At 47.7% G+C, this 20,759-nt stretch overlaps 1 protein-coding gene across 1 annotated transcript in view; it reads left to right on the forward strand.

The window, feature by feature from the left end:
* Positions 1-20,759, forward strand: part of RASA2 (RAS p21 protein activator 2) — a 619,199-nt gene that overhangs the window by 225,945 nt on the left and 372,495 nt on the right. The window contains exon 5 of the mRNA XM_086943698.1: positions 554-630. Within this exon, the coding sequence (XP_086799824.1) occupies positions 554-630 (77 nt within the window). The remainder of the gene's footprint in view (positions 1-553; positions 631-20,759) is intronic.

The following is a 20,759-nucleotide window of genomic DNA, read 5'->3' on the forward strand; positions in this document are numbered from 1 at the left end:
TGTACCACTGTCTTTTACTGTCAACTGTTGTCTTACTCAACGTTCGCTATACGTACTCGTTTTGCTTCCTCATAGGCCGATGTTACCGTCCTTTCCTAGAAATAAGCAATACCAATTTTCTTGGTTTTTGGACTATGTGATGAGAGGAGGCAGTGCCTGCATGTTTCCAAATAAAAAATTCTGTCTCTTCCACATCGAAGCTGGAAAAACAAAGAAAAATTATTAATTTCAAGAGGATCCAGTGTTTAAGTACACATGTACTCACTATGCTGGATCTTTACATGAGGTATTAGCTAAAGTCTTTGCAAGTATGTGAAAGTTATAGCAGCCAAGTTACAGTGAATACATAGGTGATATAGCCCTGCCATTCACCGCACAGGGCAAAAAATGATGATGCTTTTTGAAGTTTGTGATAAGTACTTGAGACAATCAAAATGTATTCTGACAATCATCTCTATAGCAAGTGCCAGCATTTTCTACTGAATATTTCATGAGTGGATAAGATGTTTTTGCATATTAATGGTACTAATGGTTTTCTTTGTCTGAATTGCAGGGGAAAGTGCATCTTGTACTGAAACTGAATGAGCTAATAACAGATCATGGATCTGTATGCCAGCAGTTAGTAGTAACGTAAGCATGATTTTCTGATTTTAATGAAAACCCAAATGATTTTAACACTTAATTTTCGTGCTGTCTGTCACATTAATTAATTTCTCTTGTCCCGCTTTCCCTTTTGAGAACTTTACATTTGGTGCCATGTAGCATAAGGTAGCTTTATTAAGTCTGTGAACCCCCAAGTGCTCATATGTAGCTAATGAGTTTGTATGACTAGTATGTTGGTGTCCCATGGAAAGAGCTATATCACTCCGCAAGATCAGAAAAACGATTTGAGGCATGTGTGGCTGTTGATACACATGCTGTGCATATCTCTAGCATCTATTATTGGGCCTGGATGTGTGCACATTGTTTCTCTTTGAAGAAGTCTTTCAAGTCACTAGGTACTGTGATGCCTGACAAACACTTACTAATACATTCCCACATAGGCCAGATTCTCGCCTGCCCTCTGGGACCTACTGCTCAGCCGTCAAAAGGTCAACTGTCCTTCAAAGAAGCCTTCGACATGCCACCTCCACTCAAGCAGCGCAAGAAAGTGGACAAGGCTCCTTTCCCTTTTTTCTCCCGCCACCTCACCCTGCTCCACAAAGCTCACCTTCCCCACCCACTTCTCCAAGCGACCCCCTTCCCTATACAACTTGGGGGTCACCTCACACAGACATGGAAGTCATGGAGGGATGGGGTACCTTTGACACTCCTCTGCAGGGAGATTCCTGGAACTTTATGATGCTGACCCACCAGGGACCCCGGCCTGTACCCTGGCCTATTCCTCCCTTCCTGATGACTCCACGTTCTACCATGAACTCATTGGTAGGGCTGCCTCCGTCCACATTGTAGATCTCCACACTGAGCATTTGGAATAGGACTTACTTTTTGAGACCCTGTCCTCCACCTACTTCTCCATCCAGTACCTCCCCATACCTAGGGGCATGCTGTGTTGCAATCGGGGAATTGTAAGCTCGCTTCTCACCCGTGAGGGTCTCAAGGCGCGGGGAGGAGGAGGAGGAGGAGGAGGAGGGGGGGGGAAATGCAGATCCGTTCAGCCGAAGAGCCAGGTCTTGAGAGCTTTCCTGAAGGTGTCCAGGGAGGGAGCGCGTCTGATGTCTGTCGGTAGTTTGTTCCAGGCCTTGGCTGCAATGTGAGAGAAAGATCTTCTTTCTGCTCTGGCTCTGTGGCTGCGCGGGGTTTCCGCTAGTGCAAGGTTGGCAGATCGGAGGTTTTTATTAAGTACATGGAAGTTCATTCTGTCGTTGAGGTATTTGGGTCCATTGTTATGTATGCATTTGTAGGCGTGAGTCTTGAAGGGGACTCTCTTCTCCACGGTGAGCCAGTGGAGTGTCCGCAGGTGTTGGCTGATGTATTCGTGCCGGGGGATGCTGAGGACGAGTCTGGCCGCAATGTTCTGTACTGTCTGGAGTTCGCGGAGTAGGGACTTGTTAATGCCAGCGTAGAGAGCGTTTCCATAGTCCAGTCTGCTGGTGATGAGTGCGTGGGTGACTGTCTTCCTTGACTCCGGGGGGATCCATTTGAAGGTCTTTCGGAGGATGCGGAAGGTGTTGAAGCAGCTGGAGGTGACAGTGTTGACATGTAGGTTCATGGCGAGTGATGAATAGAGTACTGTGCCGAGGTTTTTGGCGTGGTCTGAGAGGGTAGGCGGGCTTCTGAGGGCGGTGGGCCACCAGGTGTTGTCCCAAGCTGAAGGGGTGGTTCCCAGGACGAGGAAATCTGTCTTTTCGGCATTGAGTTTTAGGCAGCTGATGGTCATTCAGACTGCAACATCCTGCATTCCTTTCTGGAAGTTGAATTTTGCGGTAGTGGGATCTCAGGTGAGGGAGAGGATGAGCTGGGTGTTGTCGGCGTAGGATACGCTGTTGAGGCAGTGTTGTCGGACGATGACTGCGAGGTGGGTCATGTAGATGTTGATGAGGGTTGGGCTCAGTGATGACCCCTGCGGGACTCCGCAGGAGATTTCCGTAGGGGCAGAGAGGAAGGGCGTTAGTCTGATCCATTGGCTTCTTCCGGTGAAGAATGAGCTGATCGAGTCCAGGGCAGTTCCTTGTATGCCAGTGGCATGTAGTCTGTTGACTAGTGTGTGGTGAGAGACTGTGTTGAAGGCTGCTGAAGGTCAAGGAGAATGAGTGCTGCGGAGTGGCCATGGTCCAGGAACGTGCGGATGTAGTCTGTGGCGGCGAGTAGGGCGGTCTCGGTGCTGTGGTTGCTCCGGAATCCGGATTGGGATGGGTCGAGGATGGCGTTCTGTTGTCTGCTTTCTCTTCCATTTTGGCTGCGAAGGGGACGAGTGAGATGGGCCGGTAGTTCAGTCGTGGGCCTCTTGAGCAGGGACTCAAGAAGCCCACGCTCCAGTCATCTGGGAAAGTGTCTGTAGAGAAGGTGGTGTTGATGGTCCATTGCAGTTCAAGTGCAATGGTGTCCGCGGCCCTGTGGTAGACGTGTGGCGGGTCGGTAGGGGCCCGAGTGGATGCATTTCATGGTCGTGGTTGTGTCCTCGGTCGTGATAGGTGTCCAGCTGGAGATGGTGGACTGGCTGGTGTCTCTGTGGGGGTGGGGGGGTTGGGGGTTGACTGTGGCGTCTTGTGCGCGGTCAACAAAGTTGTCAAGTTTTCTGATCTTGAGGTGGAAGTAGGTTCCAAGCTTGTTGCAGAGGTTTTGGGACAGGGTGATGTCTGTGGCTTTGTTGTGTGGGTTGGTGAATTCCTGAATGACACTGAAAAGTTCCTTGGAGTTGGCGAGGAATTTGGTGTGGATGAAATTCCTTTTCGTCGTTCTGATTTGGTTGTGGTAGATAGTCATGGCGTCCTTGTAGCTGGAGTAGCTGTTGGTTGTCTTGGTGTTTCAACGTGGTGTTTCAGTCCTTAACATTTGTCAGGCAGCAACGTGGGTATTGTTGCACACCTCAACAGTCTAGTCCTCAGGGATCGCCTTTTTTGCCGCTCTGTCCCGCAGGACTTCCTGGTCTAAACTTGTCCGCAGTTCTGCCTCCTGGGATGGTGTTGCTGGGGTATCTTTTATAAGGTAAGGAATCTGCAGCTAAATTATCTCTATTAGATGTACAAGTTACTTACCTTCGGTAACGCTTTATTTGGTAGAGGCATAATCTAGCCGTAGATTCCTTACCGACCCTCCTATCCTTTCCGCGCTGAGGACAGATTTTAAGGGTCATGGCTGAACTCTTTCAGGTTCCTAGTTATTCTAAACACAACACTGTCTGTGCACTACATGGCTCCTGGCGTAAACAGTCTTGAAAAGTAACTGACGTCTGCACGCCGAGGTAGTGCCTATATAGGTGACCCAGACGTCACTTCTGGCGCGGATGACACCTATGGCATCACATAGAGCTGACTGACTGACTCTTCCTACAGGCGCGCAAAGGTATTGCTCGAGCAAAAGTCATCAGATCCAGCCTGGGAAATTCTAAGGTAAGGAATCATCTGCGGCTAGATTATGTCTCTACCATACAAGGCGTTACTGAAGGTAAGTAACTTGTCCAATAAGTTTAGGCAAAGGAATATAAATTACAGGAACCTAGGTGCCCTTCTTCAGTGACCCTGTGACATTTGAAGATGCTCTCAGGGTCAGAATAGGCATCTCTGTAAACAATGAAGGACCATGAGGAGTTTGGACCAACTGCGAGGACGCCGGTGGTGGTGTGAGAAGGGTCTGCACCGGGGGAATCTGCTGCCATGGGGTGAGCCAGGAAAGCTTATCACTTTGGGTGATCTTAGGCAGGTGGTGTCTTCCTAGAAAGTGGCAACCTCTTGTCTGATACAGCCCGTTGTTCAAAATGTTGAAATGTTCATTGCAAACTTCACTGTAGCTACAGGTGGTGCAAATAACGGCTCTGTACTTTCATAGTGAAGCAATCCAATATTTCATTTCAAAACACTTGTGTTCTCATTGGCAACAACAATATAACTTTAAATATTTCAGAACGCATTCATATATAAGTCTCTGTGCAAAGATTGCTGAGCATTTTTCCCTGAAATAAATTAATCACATTGTTGATTTCCCCTCTTGTGGGCAAGTAACCTGCTCACATTGTGCCTATGGCGCAGAGTCTGCTCCTGGGCAAGGTCCTCCACAAGTCTTGCTTACCCGTGCAACGGTCGCTCAGTGTGTTCCCAAGTTGACTCTGCCACAAGTATGGTTCATTTGCTCTGTGTCAACTCAGACATAACATGTTCTCATGGTCAGCATGGCTCTCATGCATGTGTTGGCATATGTGATTACAGTGTATGAAATACATCCCACTGTGTGCCTCGTTTCCTTAGTTAGACAAAACATGCGGGTGCCTTGAGGCAATTTGTTTTTAATCTGCTGCTACACAAGAAAATCTATACATCTTAAGCTCTGTCAGGACTTTCAGTTGGCCATCACATGCATAGAGTGTAAGTATGCATTTGGTTTTGACTTTGAGAGTCAAGCTGGCCAAGTGTACAGATTACATTAGTAGATGACCTGAGGTAAACCAGTCTCGAGAAGGAGGCTGCTCCGGAGCACACTGCCAGTTGCACAAGGTGAGCCAAGCTTATGGAGTAGGTTGCTTAGCCACCACAGGTTGCATCCTTTATTTTTTTACTTGTTTTTACACCGGCTGTTGCACAGGCTGAACAATAGACCAAAACTTCCCTTTAAATATCTTGTTTGCGCTATATAAAACTTTATAAATAAATAATTAGTCGTTCTCACAATGTCTGGCAGGTCCAACATATGTGTTGCCCTGTGTGGAGTGCACATTAGGGTGCCTGTCCTTTCAATCCTGGTGGTCTAGACTCCACTGTTCTGTGGTCTCCCACTGTTTGTCTGGGAAGGTGATACGGATTCGGAAGGCGATATACGTTTAAGGTCAGTTTGATGTTAGGTGCGTTTCTAGCACTTGAGCCTTCAGCTTAGAAACGCTTGCAAGGTCTTGACATATGGCCAATGTTTTTGTAAATACGCCAGCGATTGGCATTGGCTTTTACTGCACAAAGAGCTCTAGTGAGCATTATTTATTTTTACAATACACAAATGTTCTTGTTTTATTTTGAGCACTCCAACTCTGCAATGAGAAATTGAGTTATGGTCTCGTTCTGTTGATGCAACAGTGCACAGATTTATGTGCAAGTTATGTTACAGTCTCAAGACATATGCTCAAGCACTGAAGGAGGGGGGAGGTTCAGCATTTTTGAACATTACATTTGTGTTTTTACACCCAAAGCTGCGAGGTGGGTCATCTGGTGGCAGGCCAGAAGTATATTTTAGGGGGGACAGGGCCCCAGTAATGATGCAGTGTTAAAGAAGGGCACTTGGGGTACATTCTCTCACGGATATTTCAGAGGATAATGGTATCGTATGCAAGGTGATTTTGGACCTTCTTAATTATTAGTGTCATTCTATTTGAAGGGATGTGTTTTTTTAAAATGCATGCATTAACGCACATTCAATCAAATTTGCACACTCCAACTTAAGATTGGGGTGTGGAAATTTGACAAACTCACAGATTTGTGTGTTTTAGAAGCATTTCAAGCTTACTGCAACAATGGTGAAAACGACATTGTGTATCAGTGCAATTTTCCAGGGGCGGTGGATGGGAAGGTTCCATTTGCTCAAAAGCTCTATCCAAAAGCGTATGGACTTTAAATAAGCGCATTCAACCGTCATAGTTACAGAGCAGACAGGTCGTGCTGAAGGTGCAGTACAGAAGGAGGCCTTCCACAACCAGCCATCAGCAAGGCAGGAATGAGGGATTCTTGGATTGGCCATTTGCTGAGGACACTAGTGCCTTCTCCAGTCCCAGGAGCTGTAGTTGGTCAGAGAGCGACCCTAAGGCTTTGCCAGCTAGCAGTGAATTAACCATTGGTATCTAGGATCATGCCCTGATGGCCTTGCTTTTTGATTCTGCATGTGTAGCAGTCCCTCCCATTTGGCTGCTGTCTATTGTCTGGAATTACAGGTTACAGACAAGGAATGAATTATGTGCCAGCGGAGTTAGCATTATCAATGAAGCTTTTAGCCCAATCCATGCATGAAGTAAATTTGTGGTGTGTTAGCCGAGGACACAGGACACATTTTAGTTCGATGCAGGGGAAGCATTTATTATGTACATTTATGACCAAGATTAATTAAGGAGACCCATAAGGACAATGTCAGGCACCACAGTTGCTGTGCAAGGAGTTTCGCTGTGGTAAATAATTTGCATGTATTTTTAATTTTCAATCTTTACTGACGATTTTACTGAACTTTTTAACATTGATCCATTGACACCCCTTTTCCTTCCTGTCTTGCTGTGGGCAGTCTGAATCACATGAACTACTTTTCACACACTGCCTCAGGTGGAGCTAGGTGAGAATACATGCCAAAATTATAGAAAAGGAAAGTGGGAGAATAGGAAAGAATTATTAGGGGAATGTTTCCCCATTGACTTCTATTGAAATCGAGGCAATTTAAGTGGTTAATAGCTCAAAGCCATTTTCGGCTTTAAAAACCAGAATCTCCCACCTGAATCTGGTCTATTGGCATATATGGGTGAGTGAAAATGCACATTTCTCCATTTCAGACATTCCTTTGGAGAATTTTATATGTCAGATTTTGGTAATTGTTGCATGTCTTCAGTGCCCATAGAGCACAGACACTCTTAACTGACACACACAGAGGAAAAGAAATTGAGGGAACATTGGTTGTCACTACTGCCTCTAAGAGGGCTAACTCACAGGCTACTGGTGATACCCCTCCACCAGATAGAGAGAGCAAACCTATAGACACTGTAGTAAGAGGGTTGCTGCGCAATCAGCCAACCATTGGCGGATTGCCAATTCTATTGGAGTGCTCTCCAAATATGACCCTGGCCATTGGGATGAGACTGAGGAGCTCCTCCAACATCTCCCAGAGGAGCCCAGGAAAAGGGGCTACTATGAGATTGTCTGAGGGAAAGCAGATCTCCAAAACCACCATCCACTGCGCTCCAGATGTTGCGGACACTGCGGCTGGGGGGGCGGGGGGGGGCAGACATGGTGGAACTCCTGTGTTCTGCACAGACATGCCTGGCTCTGTATCTCCGGCTTCAAGCCGGACGTCCAGCAAAACCTTCTCAACCTGGCCAACATCTGTTTGGGCTGCAGGTTGACCAGATGTTTGGAAAAATAAAATAAGATACGGAGATGGTGAAAGCAATGGGCGCCATTCAGACACCTGCTCCTCGTGACTCCTTGCACTGCATGTCCTACCATAGAGACCACCTCCCCATAGGCCTTCTCACCGTCACAGCATTCATAGGCCCAGCAGTCCACTCCCTAAGGCTACTTTACAGGATTCCCAGAGGCAACAACTCAAAAGAAAGATGTAAAGGTGACTACCTAACAGGGGCTACCACTACCACATAGCCCTGACTTACCTCACCTTCCCTCCCGATCACACAAATGTGGTCAGGGGTGCCACCAAAGGTTCTTTCCTGCTTGTCAGAATGTCACCTCTGACCAGTGGGTGTTAAATACGCTCTAACATGGTTATTGTCTGGATCTCATTTCCACACCGCCCACCATTCCACCTCGCAACCCAAAACTCTCACTAGAACACCAAAGGCTACTCAGGGAAGAGGTCAACGTGCTCCTTCTCAACCGGCCATAGAATCAGTCCGCAATCATCAGCAGGGCTCGGAAGAATACTCTGTGTAGTTCCTGATCCCCAAAAAGGATGGTTCCCTCTAGTACCTTTTCTGGACCAATAGAACCTAAACAAATACATTCTTTCAGAGCACTTGCATGTGGTTAATCTACAGGATGTCATCCTGCTACTACAAAAAAACGACTTCATAGCCGCTTTCGACCTGAATGATGCTTATTTCTACATACTAATCTACTGTGCACATCGCCGGAATCTCATGTTTGTAGTGTGAGGACAGCATTACCAGTTCAAGGCGCTCCCCTTCGGGGTCACCGCAACATCCTGGATGTTCACCAAGTGCCTTGCAATGGTAGCCGCTCATCTGCACAAACAGGGCGTCCATATCTTCCCCTATCTGGGTGGCTGGTTCGTGAAGAGTGCCACCTGTCAGAACTGCCACAAACACACACAGGTCACGATAAACATCCTTCACATCTAAAACAAGCATTTGCAATGCAATAGGTCTCGTATTTGCGGGACTTTAAGCTATTGGCATTGTAAATGACCATGCCTTTTATCTATGTTTTAAAAACCAGCATGTAAATAAAAGGCATTTCCATTTACATTGCCAAAAGCTCAAACTCTCACAACTGCGAGACCTATTGCATTGCACATGCTTGTTTTTTAAAGTCATCTTTATTAGCATTTTCAGACACACTTTACAACGGCTTTACCAGCTCATGCCAGCCGGACAAGCATCTCAATCTGAATAACGCTTCCAACATAATGGCTGATATCAGGTTGAGCTGTTTCTGCGTGCTCTTGAGTTAAATGTCCTTAAGATGTTAAAAACCAATCTGACACAAATATAAACGATATCCAAACTTGCAGTTGTCGTGTTCTATATACCTCTTGATGGCGGAAGTGCCCCAGCCACCCTGTGATACACGAGCCCCTTACATGAATTCCCCTTGTGTACTAACATGTATCACCGCTTGGATTCAAGCCCAAAGCATGTATTTGCACTACATTCCCTCAGCCTCTCCATGACAAAAACCTACAGAAACAGCAACTTGTGTTATATACCACCGTTCTTGGACAGCACGTGTATCCCTCGATGCACCTGTCAAGGTTTGAAAACACCTATATGGCCTTACTCCAGTGCTTTCCTGTCACTGCACTCCAGTTACCATCCCCTTGCCTGCGAGGTCCATGCTGTTTGTAAAACTCCCTGCTCCCCGCACGCCCTCTATGAGGTCCCTCTACCCTCCTGCTTTTTGCAGCTTTAATAGTGCGAACTCGACCCAAAGGTATCGGGGCGTTTTACTTACATGAGGACCAGTTGCATTACAGACCTGACGCATTCATTTCTAGGCACAGAGAAATTAAGTGGTTTGCACGGGATGCTTGAGCTTCCCACTGAGATTCCGATTGGCCCGCAGCCAAACATTGATTGATTGCCTCCAGGGTGATTGGGTGGATGGCTGTGAGACGATCAGGGTAGTGATTGGAAGGGGCCTAGTGATGTCTGAGGTTAGTCAAGTTGGAAGAAGAGGGCGGGGAGTTTGTGAAAGATAATGAAGGGGTGTGGCGGGGCTGCAGGTTCTTAAATGTCTGTAAGTTTCACATTACACAGGGAACGTTGCATGCTATAGAGCCCCGGACACATTTTAAACCACAAGTGCCGCTGCAGATTTATGCAGCTAGTCCCTGCGTGCACTGTCGGCTCTGCACCTGAAACAATCTTGGAACGATGCAATTGGAAAGCAAGCATATGTTCACTGGCAAAATTTGCAAAGCATGTTCACCGTAATACTGCGCAGCCCTTTATATATAGAGCATAGAAGGACGGAGGGACTGACTGGCTCCCTCGTGGAGGGACCCCAGCCATGTTGAGAAACTGCAGGGGCACCCGATGACGCAAGGGAGCTGTGATGGCACTGGCCCCCAGCGGGGGTGCTTGGTGCAGTTTGCGCTGCCCCGGCGTGACGGGGAGGAAATTGATCCAAGTGATTGGCGGGCCAGCTCGAAGCACGAGCAAAAGGAAGCTAACGGCAGCGGCGGGCGCTGCGACTGCAGGCTATCCTGTAACGGAGCCCGGCGGGAGGTGCCGACTGTGAGCCTACGCTGGTGGAGGCCCGGAGGCGGACTCCAGGCACTGGACACACACACAGGCGATGGGTGCCGGTCTGCAACGGGGCCTGCTCGTGCGCCAATACTGACGGACTGTCCGGTGCCCCAGCTCCAGAACAAAGAACCAGTAAGGGCCCCTGCTGCTACCGCCTCAATGAAGCTGGGGCTGGAGACTGTTGTGCTGAGGCTGAGAGTCCACTAGCGAAAACACCAGTAAGGGCCCCTGCTGCTACCGCCTCAATGAAGCTGGGGCTGGAGACTGTTGTGCTGAGGCTGAGAGTCCACTAGCGAAAACACCCACCGGATGGAGAGGTGGGCCGTTGGGGGGGGGGGGGCGCCGGGCATGTTCGCGATCCCATGGTGCTCGCGCACATGAACTGAAAGCTCAGAGGAGACTCCATGCGTGCGCACATCGGCTTTCCGTGCGCCCACATGGGATGTCTCACTTCGCTAGCGAAATCCACAACAATAGACTCGCCAAGGCGATGCAGTGCATGCGCTGCGTTCGCTAAGCGAGACCTAAAAATGAGCAGTGGAAGGACACTAGTAATGCGTCCATGCTCCAGAAAAATAATAAATACTCAAAAAGGATGGAAGGCTATGGCAGTTGACCAGTAAGTAGCAAGCAAAAGAGTGACAGTGAAGCCAAGCAGTGGGAAGCAATGGGCCCACTGTGAGAAAACAAAATCTCTTGCTAGAGACCCTGCATGCAAGACTTTAGTGCACATCCAAGACATTCACAAATCCCTCTCCAGGAAACCAGAAACTAAAGCGAAGTCCATTTCATTAGTTGAAATTAAGTCCATACAATCTACTTACAACTCCAATTTAGAGAATCTAACATTTTAAGTGGATGAATTATTAAATATGATTGAAAATCTTGTTGAAGCAAACAAAAGCTAATCTAAATTATAGAGAACAACAGACTCGATGTTAGATTGTTTTTTAATCGCCATCAGTTTCAGACATGTATTGATGGGGATCTGAGCTCAGTGACTTGTTTTGCTTTTCATTGAGGCCAAATGTGTTTTTTGACTAAGATTTTGGTAGAAGGAATTCTACTAGCCTATATTCTCCAGATGTCACTTCTCTGACACCGACCGATCAGCGATACATACTCAGCAGGGCTATAGGCCCTTCTTAGAGTTGCGCACCTCCCTCCTTGAAGACTTCTCTGTGGACAGTGTACGCAGAGTGTTGAAAAGAATGCCTTTCCAGGATTGTCCTCAGTGCCCCAGAAAATTCCCGGCCGATCACCAAAAGGTGTGTAACCTCTGCCTATCTTAACCACAATGACAGCACTTGCAAAGCCTGCTTTACTTTCTGTTTTAGAAGATTCTTCTGTACTTGTAGAAGAGAAGGCGTGCAATTCAGAGGATGCAGAGGTAAGTCACTGACAACACATCTGATATCTTCAGGAAACATCACTCGTCTGACGTTAAGGAAGGTGAGGAAGCTGACACGTTGCACATTACACTCCAGCAGCAGTCACGCTGCCGGGAGCTGGTTTTCTCTTCCAACTCTGACTCGGCGAAGAGGAACAAGAAGCTTTCATGCCTTCTGGACTCAAGGCAAAGACCTTGACCAGCATCATGAGTATGCTCATCAACAAAACACTCACCAGGCTTTCCAGATGTTCTCAAGTCAAGGCAGAACTCTGCCCTGAGGTGTTCAGGCATCGATCTCTTCCACAAAGACCCAGTTTTCCAGGCTTCCTCCACCCTATGGTTCTTGTTGTCTCTGTACTAGGACTTCTGAGCTGATCGCACTCCCACTCGTGGATGCCAACACCTCTTGGCCCTCGAGCCCAAGATTCCTGCATAAGCCAATATCATCTGATCCAAAGTAGTCCTCTGTGCCCAAGATGCCGTCTATGCTGAAGACTCTGTCGGTCCTCTAAGTGCTCTTGGAACTGAAAACGCTTCCATGGCGGGCTCTGACGACTCTGAACAGCTTATCCTCCAGCAGCTCAAAGAGGAGCAGGATGCAGGATAAAAACGTCTGTTTGTATATATATTCAGACTGAGAAGATCTCCACAAAGCCACCCCTCCGGCCCACAGAGACATTGCCTCGGAAAAGGAAACTGACTTTTGAGGAATAACTAGCTTTGTAGCCTCCTCCATCTCCTCAGCACAAGACTCAAGGACATGGGCACCAGCCCTCTCTCATCTGCACCTCCTCTTTCTCCACCACCTCCATCCCCTACACAACAGAGGGTCCCCCTCATTCCTCTTGCAAGGAAGGTAGCCCCTTAAGCCCTATTAACCCGAGTGCTGCACTTTTCGATCCATACTACAGCGTATCATGAGGTGATGCAAAGTAGGGCCACATTCATAATGTAGACATGCAAGTCCTTCATGAGGGAGATGACTTTTTGGTAGAGACACTGTCCAAGTTCCAGACAATAGTCCAGTTCTTCCCCATCTTGAAGCGGATGCTAAAGTCCACCTCAAATACCTTAAGAGAATCGGTGAAGGCGAGGGGGGTAACTCCCGGGGTGGAGAAAATATATAAACCCTTCCCTTATGACCCACTTTATAGCTGGGGTCACTTCCCTCCTGATTCACTCATAGGCATTACCTCATGCATGGACGCAAATGCTCAGGCTATGGGCAATGGTCCTCCATCTGCCAAGGAGAGAAAAAATCTAGATGCTGATGGAAAAATGGTAGTGGTAGGGGCTCGCATCCACTGGAGAATTTGTACCTTTATTGGCTTGCTCTCCCGATACGATAAAGCTCAATAAGCACCTCCCTGACGAATATCTGGAAAGGCGGAGGAGTTGGTGGCAGAGAGAAAGACTATCTGTAACGCCACCGTCCACTGTGTTCTAGATGTGGCTCATACTGCGTCACAGGGGTTAACACTAGTGTCCTGATTAGGAGCCTTGCAAAGCTCTGTATTTTGAGTTTTAGATCCGCAGTCCAATAGCATCTTCTTAACCTGCCCTTTGATACAGAACTCTTCTTTGGCCTGCAGGTTTACCAGAAGCAGGAAAAAATAAAGGACACTGGCGCTGCCAAGTCAACTCCAAATCTCCTTTCAGAGGCACTAGTATAGGGCAGGCTTTGCCAGACCCTACTCCCTTATACCAAAGTCTTTATTAGTCATGCCAATGGCAGTCTCCTCCGGAGTACTCTAGGGGTGCCTATAAATGCAACAGGGACAGGTCTAAAGGGGGTTCCAGTACAGGGTTCTCTACCACCAAACTGACTCCCCTTCTCCGCCGATGAAATAGCAGCTGTCAGGGCAAACTGTAGGATTTCCCCTCCTGCTTGCAGAAATCCCTTTAGACAATTGAGTCCACCATAGGTACTGCTTAGAACCCAATCCCCAAAAGACATCCCATCCTGCAGGCACATTCTCAGCAAGGAACACCTCGGACCTGGAGGAAGAAACCAAAGCTCTTCTTCAAAAAAGGAGCCAGAACCATGTCCCTCCACCAGCTGGGGCAAGGGAGTGTACTCTCCTTGCTTCTTAATTCTCAAGATGGACAGCTCCTTCAAGCTCATTTTGGACATCAGTCCCTCGACCAATACATCCTCTCCAAACATTTTCCTCTGGTGAAATTACAGGATGGCATCAATCTATTCAACATGGTTGACTACATGGCGGCATTAGACTTCAAGGATGCCTATTTCCACATTATCATTCTGCTTGCCCACCAACTCTACTTGTGCTTTGTGGCAAGAATCAGTCATTACCAGTTTAAGGTTCTTCAGTTCAAAGTTACCACTGCCTCAAGTAGCTGCCGCACACCTGAGAAGAGGAGGAAATCGAGCCTGACCATGTCTGGCTGACTAGATGACTAGCTGATCAAGAGTGCAAGCAGACCATGTCCAGCCCATACCTAGGCGCTGATCTTGCTTCTTCACTGCCTCTGAGTCAGCATAAATGCTACCATATGAAACCTACAACCACTTCAAATCCAACCCTTCTTGGGGGTGGCACTCAATTCGACTTCAAAGCCTCTCTCAGCCTTCAAAGGGTCTCCGCTTTCCAGCAGGTCCTACCTCTTTCTCAGCCACATTCTCATCTCACACTCCGAACCATCCAGCGTCTCCTGGCCATCACAGCTTCATGAATTGCCATTCTGCTCCTAGCCTGAATACACAGGCGCCTGTTGCAGCAGTGCATCTCTGCACAATGGTCACAAGAGAAGGGTCACATGGAGAATTTAGTGTTGGTAGAGGCTATTATGCTCTCTGCAGCAGTGGAATAGCAACAGTCTGTTGCAGGGCAGTCCTTTCCTGGACTCCTTTCCTGGACCCCTTTCTGCAAGTTGCTGTTAACACGGACCCTCTGAAGTTGGTTGGGACCCTCATGTCAATCATAACACAGTACAGGGAGTGTGGATCTCGCAAACAGGGCCACAACATCAGCTACCTCGAGCTCTTGGTAATTTGCCTTCCCCTCAAGGCCTTCCTTCCAATCATTCGCAGCAAGGTAGTTTTAGTGCGAACCGACTACATGATCGCCATGTTTTAAGTACAAAAACAGGGCGCTACCCACTCTCCCTCCTGCTATCTGTTTCCTGGGGTGGACAATGGCCTAGCGGACCTGCTAAGCAGGATGCATCTACCAGTCCTTGAGTGGGAACTTCACCCACAGGTCCTGCTCTAGTACTTAATACGCTGAAGCACCACACAAATAGACCTTTTTGCTTAATCTGAGAACGCAGAATGCCCAAGATTGTCCTCAAGGGACACTCACCCACAGTCCTCAGGCAATACACTCTGGGTGAATTGATCAGGTACCTTACCTTGTGCTTTTCCACCTCTCCCGCTTCTTCTGCTTGTAGCACGGAAGATGTGGCAAAACTCTCTAATCTGTGGTAGCATCCACCTCACCCTGACAGCTCTGGTACTCAGCACTCCTCTTGATGTCAGCCAGTCCACACGAGAAGCTCTGTAACAGGCTGGACCTACTCACCAGCAACCAAGGACAGATTAAAAATGCAGACACCAAACAGCTCAATCTAGTGATTTGGCACCTGAGGTCATAGAGTTTGTTTACCTCGGTCTCGTGCAGAATCCGGCAAACTCACCACACAACCCTGCGACGCTGCAATGTGGAAAAGATTTGTCCATTACTGCATTCCCAGACACCTTGCACCATTAAAACCTATGATCTAGGATATCCTCTGCTACTAGCAGTGGCGGCTGGTGACATTTGAAAGTAGTGAGGCGTATAATAATTGCCGTACTGCATTGTGGCGAGCGCGCATAGCGTCCGAGCCCGAACAACCTACGGGGGTTCAGGGCAGTTCTCCCCCTGAGAAAATTTTGAAAAAGAGTGGACAAATGGTGCATTTTCAAGCAAATTTGAGAAATTAAAATAATAATACATTTAAATGACCTATCACGTCACCAGCCAACACTGAATATATTGACTTTCGCAAGTAAATATGCTGGAGATTCGACTCCCAAAAGAGTTGATCTCTCATTAAAATAAGAGCATGGCACACATACTTTAAGGTGAGGAGGCATAGTTTAATTATATAATTGTTCCCTGTGCCGTAGGGCTCATTATGCAATATGTGACTTCAGCGAGCCCCAAAGATAAATTAATTCCCAAAAAAGTCTGATTTTGGGTTTAAAGAGTTACTAAAATATTGAACCCTACCACCTGCCTTCAAAATGGCTACTTATGCGCGTTCTTGCTTTATTGGTTGGAGACCAGGGGTATCACGTGGAGTCCATACTATGGGATTAGTGCCTGCTGTGCTTAATTTGTGCCAGTGGTTGCCGGTGGTGGGCGCTGGCTTTGTGTGTGGACTGCAACTTATTTATCAACAACCGGCTTGGCCCAGAGCAAAGATGATAAAGTCAGAAAAGGGAGAAAGACGGAAGTAAAGCAAAGTAATAAAACAGAGACCGATATAAAGCAGGGATGCAAAAGAACCCGTGAGTGAGTTAAACAGAAAGGAAGTACTGGGTGGTGGAAGGGAGAGACATTAGGTGGAACAAGAATAGGCAGCATTTGTAGGGGGAAACCCCAACATGTGGGAGAGCTGGCAGCAGGTTTCTACAGGAACTTTATTTTGTTTCTTTTTGCAGTTTTATATAGCGCAAATTCGACCAGAAGGTATCGGGGATTTACATGATCACTAATTGCATTACAGACAGACGCATTCATTTTGAGATTAAGTGACTTGTCCAGAATCACAGGAGACTGCGGCCAGACTCAACCTGGACCCATGGAACCGCGTGTCAGAGAGATGCAAAGATGCCAAGACAAAACTAACCCATATTCCACAAAATCACCACTGACCTGTTAAATCTGATCTGTCCCAACCTCTAATAGAAACATACTTCGTAAAATGTATTTCAAGGATTCAATTTCTGATAACTAAGCCAGTCTTGTCACATCATAAACTCTTTAGTAGCCTTATCAAACCACCAAACATGCTCGGCTGCCAACTGAAAGCTACAGTGCCTCAGGTTGCCACTCACTAATATCATACGGCGAGACCTACTTTTGGTACTTCCGCTGAAAATCCCATGAAGATTACTGGAACACGACTGGGCAGACTGCGGTAGAAGGAGGCCTACACTGGGAGAAGGGGGTGTACTTGTATCAGAAAGGAAGGAACGCTCCATATCCTAGGAGATAAGCCTCTAAACTGTACCAGTATGCATCTGTTCTTGGCATGTAGGGCTGCTGATATTCATATCTGTGCATAGATCGCCGCCTAGTGTTGGGTCCGGATGATTGCACATTGTTGTCCTGGAAGAGTCTTCGAAGTATCACAAGATAGGTGGCTCCTCCTCTGGACTACAGTGCGCATGGGCATCCCCTCCATCCTCAGATTGTTTTTTTCCGCCATTGGGTTCGGATGTTACTATCTTAGCTCAAGTTAGGAAAACTTTCTACAAAGCCAAAAGGCTTTAGAAAGCGTCGGTATAGTTTTGTTCGGTACCGATAACTTTGCTTCGGAAGGACATCGAGGAATCTGCCGGTTTTCTTTCCATACTCGAACCGATCTTCGACCTACGATGGAAAGAAGCCCATTCAAACGGTGTCCACTTTGCAATGCAAAATACCCGCACATCGATGTCCATCCGGTGTGCAACAAGGGCCTGTCCCCGGATCACAACGAGGCCAACTGTGTGGCCTGTGCCCGGTTCAGGTCGAAGAAAATTCTTCGGATTCGTCGCGCAGCTCGATTGGAGTTGCAGAAATCAGCGCCTAAGCCAGTAAACCTCTTCGGGACCGAAGCCGAGGAGGTCGTTGATCTAGAGGATCAGGGTGAACACTCGGACCCTGTTTCGAGCCATGACTCAGAGTATGACGCTGAAGATGAGGAACTATTAGAAGAGGAAGAAAACGTCGTTGATGAGGTAGGAGACGACGCAGAGGCCCTTGGGGCGTAGAAGATAGCTCAGGCGAGGAGCTAGGCCTCACCGTCGATACCGGAGTCAGATAAAACACTCCATAAGGCTCAGGTCGAGGGATCGCCACAAGGCCTTACCCGAGATCTACAGACTCGTCCTATAGCCCCGCATAAAGGCCCGGCTACGGACTCATATAAAGAGCAATCGTTATCAAAAATGCCATCGGTCGATCCAAAGAAACAGAAAGCTTCACTGCCAAAACCGAAAGTGCAGCTAACTCTGGTCGGTTCCAAGGCTTCAAACCCCTCGGAGCCGAAGAAACAAAAAAAGGACGTTGATACCGACAAATTCAGAAAGGTCATCGAGCCGAAGATTGGGGTGCCAAAGACCAAAGTCAAGGCTGTCGAACCAGCGAAGTTGGCGCCGAAGGAAGTCGGCACAGACAAAGTGCTCGACCCGAAAGAGGGGGTCGATCCTCGGTCGACGCCTGCGGCCAAAACAAAGACTAGCTCCAAGGACCCTGTCGAGTCAACGCACGCGACACCATTCGTGTCCAAAGAGGTGTCGGAATCACTCCAAAGCATCAGGGAAAAGGCTACAACGGTCGGACTGAAAAAGGCCCCAACCCCAAAGTTGGTCGGAACAGTTCCAACCACTCCAACACCAATCAAATTCGGGTTGCCACCGAAGATGTTCGAACCAAAAAAGGGTATCAGAGCCAATAAAGGAGTCTTGATGGGACTACAGGCTACAGAAGAGCCTGAAGAACAAGAGTCAAGGCAGTTCATCGACTCGGACACTGGTAGATTGTTCTTGTATAAAAAGAAAATAATACCTGAAACGCCCATGGAGTCATATAGGATTCCACTAAAGAAGAAAAGGGATTCAACCACATCGCCAGCTCTTGTGGAACCTCTGCAATCCTATGGACAAGAACCTCACTCTTTTTCACCCACATACTCAGATGTGGATGCAGGGGATGACGAAGACGAGGATGACACTTATCATGTGGACACTGATCCCGATGATCAAACCCAACCATGGGCGGACCCTGCTGACCCAAAAGATCCGCAAAATGCCCCTTACACTCATGCATACATTATAAAAATATCTCCTACTGAGGACACTACTGCCTTTAACGCCCTTATTGAAAGAGCGGCAGGTAACCATGATGTTCAACTGCATGCTGACCCGGTTGAAGAAGATTTTTTGTTCGACACCTTTTCCACTTCGGAAAGAACGGTCAAAACTCTGCCCATGCTCAAAGGGGTCCTCAAGCATGCTAGTGACATTTTAAAGAGAACACAAGGGCAAGGGTATTAAACCCTAGAATTGAAAAGAAATATAGACCGGCTCCTGTGGACCCTACTTATATAAAAGGACAGTTGTCATTGGACTCATTAGTTGTTTCTAATGCACGAAAAAGGGCGAACTCCTAAACTACAGGTGACGCTCCCCCTCCTGACAAAGAGTCAAAAGTACTGGAAACTTCAGGAAAAAGAGTGCAGGCAGCTAACATCTGGCGCATTGCCAACACTCAGGCACCCTTAGCCAGATATTACAGGTCCCGTTACGATACCCTTGAGACACTTTTGCAACACCTACCAGATCAGTACAAGGAGGGAGCAGAGATACTAATCCAGAAAGGCAAGCTTATCACTAATGCTTCCATTAAGTGCGCGCTAGACGCAGCTGACACTGCAGCCAGGGCCATTAACACTAGCGTCATGCTAAGACGACATGCCTGGTTGAGAATCTCTGGATTCAAACCAGAAATACAAACTACTATCCTCGATCAGCCGGTTAACCCGGACTACTTATTTGGACCTGAGGTTGACACCACCTTTGAGAAGATTAAAAAGGACAACGAGACTGCAAAGTCTATGGGGGCTCTGCAGTCACAGTAGTTTCGGGGTGGCTCCTTTCGTCGCTCCAATACTAGAGGACCTTCAAGAGGCCACAACACACAGCAAACACAGTATAATAAAGGAGGTACACAGACCACCTACAATAAACAGAACAGGGGTGGATACCGTGGAAACCACATCAAAGGCAGAGGAAGAGGAAACAACAATTCCAGATCTTCTGCCAATAACAAACAGTGACACCCTGTCACTGCCCCCGACCATATAACACCTGTCGGGGGGGAGACTCCAACAGTTCCTGCCGGTCTGGAAATCCATCACCACAGACAGGTGGGTAAGAGACATTGTCCAGTACGGGTACTGTCTAGAGCTGATATCCACTCCACCCAACATACCACCAAGACACTGTCCTATGTCCGCAGAGCACTTACACTTATTGCAGCAGGAGGTCGTCAGCATGTTGCAAAAAGGGGCCATAGAGCTCGTGCCTGTGGAAGACCAAGGCTCAGGGGTGTACTCTCTGTATTTCTTAATACCCAAAAAGGACGGGTCTCTGAGACCCATACTGGACCTCAGGCCTCTAAACAGCTACATTCTGTCAGAGCATTTTCATATGCTCACCTTACAGCAGGTTCTACCATTACTCAGTCAGGGAGACTTCCTCGCAACACTAGATCTAAAAGATGCGCACTTCCATATACCCATACACCCATCACACAGACAGTATCTCAGGTTCACTATTCAAAATCAACATTATCCGTTCAAAGTCCTCCCTTTCGGATTAACGACGGCACCCAGAGTGTTCACAAAGTGCCTGGCGACAGTAGCAGCACACCTAAGGAGACAGCACATACATGTCTACCCTTATCTGGACGACTGGCTAATTCAAGCAAAGACGGCCCAGCAGTGTGCTAGCCACATGTCCCACACCATTCATCTTCTTCACAGTGTGGGATTCTCGCTGAATTATCCAAAGTCACATCTTCAGCCCGCCCACGTGCGACAGTACCTGGGCGCGACAATAAACACTCTGGCAGCCAAAGCTCAGCCAAATTCAGCGAGGATAAACAGCATGCAATTGCTGATAAAAAAGTTCAGACCCCAACACTCACTTCCAGCAAGAGAGTTTATGCAGTTGATAGGCATGATGGCCTCCTGCATCTTCATAGTCCCGCACGCGAGACTACATATGCGCCCGCTTCAGGAGTG

This window comes from Lissotriton vulgaris, chromosome 11, assembly GCF_964263255.1.
Source record: "Lissotriton vulgaris chromosome 11, aLisVul1.2, whole genome shotgun sequence".
Classification (NCBI taxonomy): Eukaryota; Metazoa; Chordata; class Amphibia; order Caudata; family Salamandridae; genus Lissotriton; species Lissotriton vulgaris.